The 2,865-nt window shown below is 41.0% G+C and overlaps 1 protein-coding gene across 1 annotated transcript; it reads right to left on the bottom strand.

Moving 5' to 3' along the window:
- Positions 1-1,029: 1,029 nt before the first annotated feature.
- On the bottom strand, positions 1,030-2,106 carry LOC138898099 (uncharacterized). The gene has a single exon (XM_070184136.1). It carries the CDS (start codon positions 2,104-2,106, stop codon positions 1,030-1,032), a length of 1,077 nt encoding a protein of 358 aa, XP_070040237.1.
- Between the last annotated feature and the right edge of the window lie 759 nt (positions 2,107-2,865).

A 2,865-nucleotide genomic window follows, 5' to 3' on the forward strand; every position in this document is an offset into this window, starting at 1 on the left:
TATGTGTATTCACATATTTATCATAAATCTACCTTTAACTCAACTATTTTTGAACTATATTTATCAACTATATTTATCAAATGTATTCACATATTTTTTCGTTTTTTAATCCAATACTATTTTTGATTATATGAACGGGAGGGAGAAATGTATTAATTTACTAAACTGAAAAGTGTTAAATATCAATAAGATTTAACAACAATGGAAACATAATTTTATTTGATACATCTTGCAACATAAATAAAATATCTACTTATTACAACATAAACTCATTGATAGTTGGGCACATTAGAAGAACACCCACCACGAGCTTGATTACCATCGCCACCCAAACCAGCCGAAAGGATATTTTCGAAGGTCGTGTCCTGTTTGCGAGCATATACCACCTTTGCGCGCATAAACGGTATCGCTAACATCCATTTGGTTCCGTATACGCGTTCTCTTCTGCACCTGTATTCGACGCAAATAGTCCTTGTTACATACCATTTTAAATGGTTCCGGCGGCCAATAATGCTCAACACCCACTGGCTGCAACTACCCACTATAGGTGTTTAAGTAAGCATCAACACTATATTATTTATCAATGTAGTTGGTTGGCCCGAAACCTGTATGTTAAAAGCACCTGATGGCATGTGAGCACGGCATGTGGTATATGGATCATTTTCCATAAGAGCATAACCTTCTAGATTCATTTATGGTATGTACATTATTCCCCCGGTTTTGATGGATAGCGGTGCGAACTTCAAAAATATTTATGTCGTGATCATACTGCAAAAATGAATGCCAATATGCTCGCCGCCTGCATTTCTCAAATCTCTTCATCGGCAGTGGCATAAATTCAACACCCCTTTTCATCAATGACATTGCAACTGTAGCCCTTTCAAGGAAGGTCTTCGCCATTTGCTTGAACGACATCCGCACCATGGCAGTGACAGGCAATCCTCTTACCGACTTCAATAACCCATTGAAAGACTCTAACACGTTTGTAGTCAGAATTCTCCATCTTCTTCCACCATCCGCATGCAAAGTCTACTTGTGAAGCTCATGTCGCATCAACCAATGATAGGTTCTCTCATCTTCCTGCCTGATAGATTCCATGTGCCTCCGGAATTTATGCTCTTGGTGGTCTGTTGCTGCCATCCACATCAAATCATGCAGATCCTTGTTGGGATGTGCCTTCTGAAAATTGGCCTTAAAGTGCCTCACACAGTAACGGTAGTAGGCATAAGGTTCTTTCCATGCAGGCAAGTTCTCTACAGAACTTAAGATACCACAATGCCGATCAGATATTAGACAAATGCCGGAACGCTGTTTGACAACGTGCTCTTTCAAATGGTTCAAAAATAGCGTCCACGTCTCTTGGCTTTCATTGGAACAAATAGCAAAAGCTAGAGGAAATATTTGTCCATTAGCATCTACTGCAATGACTATCAACAACTTGATATCATACTTTCCATAGACATGAGTGTCGTCTATGGATATTACCGGCCGGCAATGCGGAAAACCATCAATTGCTGGTTTAAATGCCCAGAACACGTAATTGAATATATTATGGTTTACCCGGACTACGCTCAAGCTTCCATTCAACAACCGTCCCAGGGTTAAAGTATTGCAGTGCGGCCATGTACTTGGGTAGAGCTGCAAATGACTTGTCCCAGTTACCATAAACAATTTCAAACGCACGTTTGCGCCCGAGAAATGCCTTTCTTTTGGTAATGGTATGACCATATTCATGGTGGACTGATGTAATGCACTCTTAATTTTATACTTTATGGACGCTTCAAGGTGTGGAATAAGGACAAGAGAAATCGAGTCAATATCCAAGTTGTAGTGATTCCCATTGAATGTGTCCATTTCACATATGTGGGTGGGAATATATATACCCACTTTCCACAGACCTGTGTTCTTCTTGCTCGCACGCAGCATCCAATAACAACCCGTAAACCATTTGCGACAAACAACCATGTATACATCCGGACTTGACTCCAATACCGTCATCTCACGACACTCTTTTACGTTGTACATTTTCGCCGCCTTGCTTAGGCGCACTTTATCAGGAAAAAGCATGCCCTTTGCCAGCACCATTGGTCTAGAATCATCCCACATTGCTGTCTGAATTTCATAAAAATCCCTTGTGAGAGCATCCATATCCGGCATACTTGGCAAGTTATCAAGGTAAGGAATCTTCCTTGAATGAAACGGTACTTGGGACTCGTACACTCTTGGTCTAACGGGGGGTGGAGCATACTCCCTCGTCAAATCAGGTCCTTCATTCTCTTCCTCCTCGTCACCATCCTCACGAGAGAAGGGTGTGTCGTCTCCGGAATCATCGGCATTATTCATAATCACTGTTCTCTTCCTCACTCTGTGCATCTGCCCGATCCCGATTTAATATGTCGTCTTCGGGCAATTGAGTGGGGACATGTGGTTCAACTTGCTCGTTTTCACTGCACAAACAACAAAATAATAAGCTACTAAAATTAGTAAATACTTTCCATATAGTTGTATTAAGTCGTATCGTGTTGAAATTCCTTGATGGACATTATCCTGTTGGTGATGACTCCCTGATGGACCACCACGATTCAACACACTAGAACTACGCATATTCCAACTGGGCGTGGGTTCATAACTTGTAAAAGTCATATCTGGCCGGTACCCCCTGTGGAATATATGAGTGTTAATACAAATTCAATACAACAAAAATATACATCGTAACACTAAGGAAAATCGAAGTTTACCACTCGTCTTGTAAATTATGTAAAGCAGGAGAGAAATTATTTCCTCGCTCCTCATTCCCCCGTGGTGATAAGTTTAAATCAGAGCAAACTCTTTCATCCGGAACCTGTCTGGCAAAAACTGCTCCAG

This window comes from Nicotiana tomentosiformis, chromosome 8 (assembly GCF_000390325.3).
Source record: "Nicotiana tomentosiformis chromosome 8, ASM39032v3, whole genome shotgun sequence".
Taxonomy (NCBI): Eukaryota; Viridiplantae; Streptophyta; class Magnoliopsida; order Solanales; family Solanaceae; genus Nicotiana; species Nicotiana tomentosiformis.

Excerpts from the sequence above, each read along its gene's own strand:
- LOC138898099 (XM_070184136.1), bottom strand. The coding sequence starts at position 2,106 with ATGTGGGATGATTCTAGACCAATGGTGCTGGCAAAGGGCATGCTTTTT.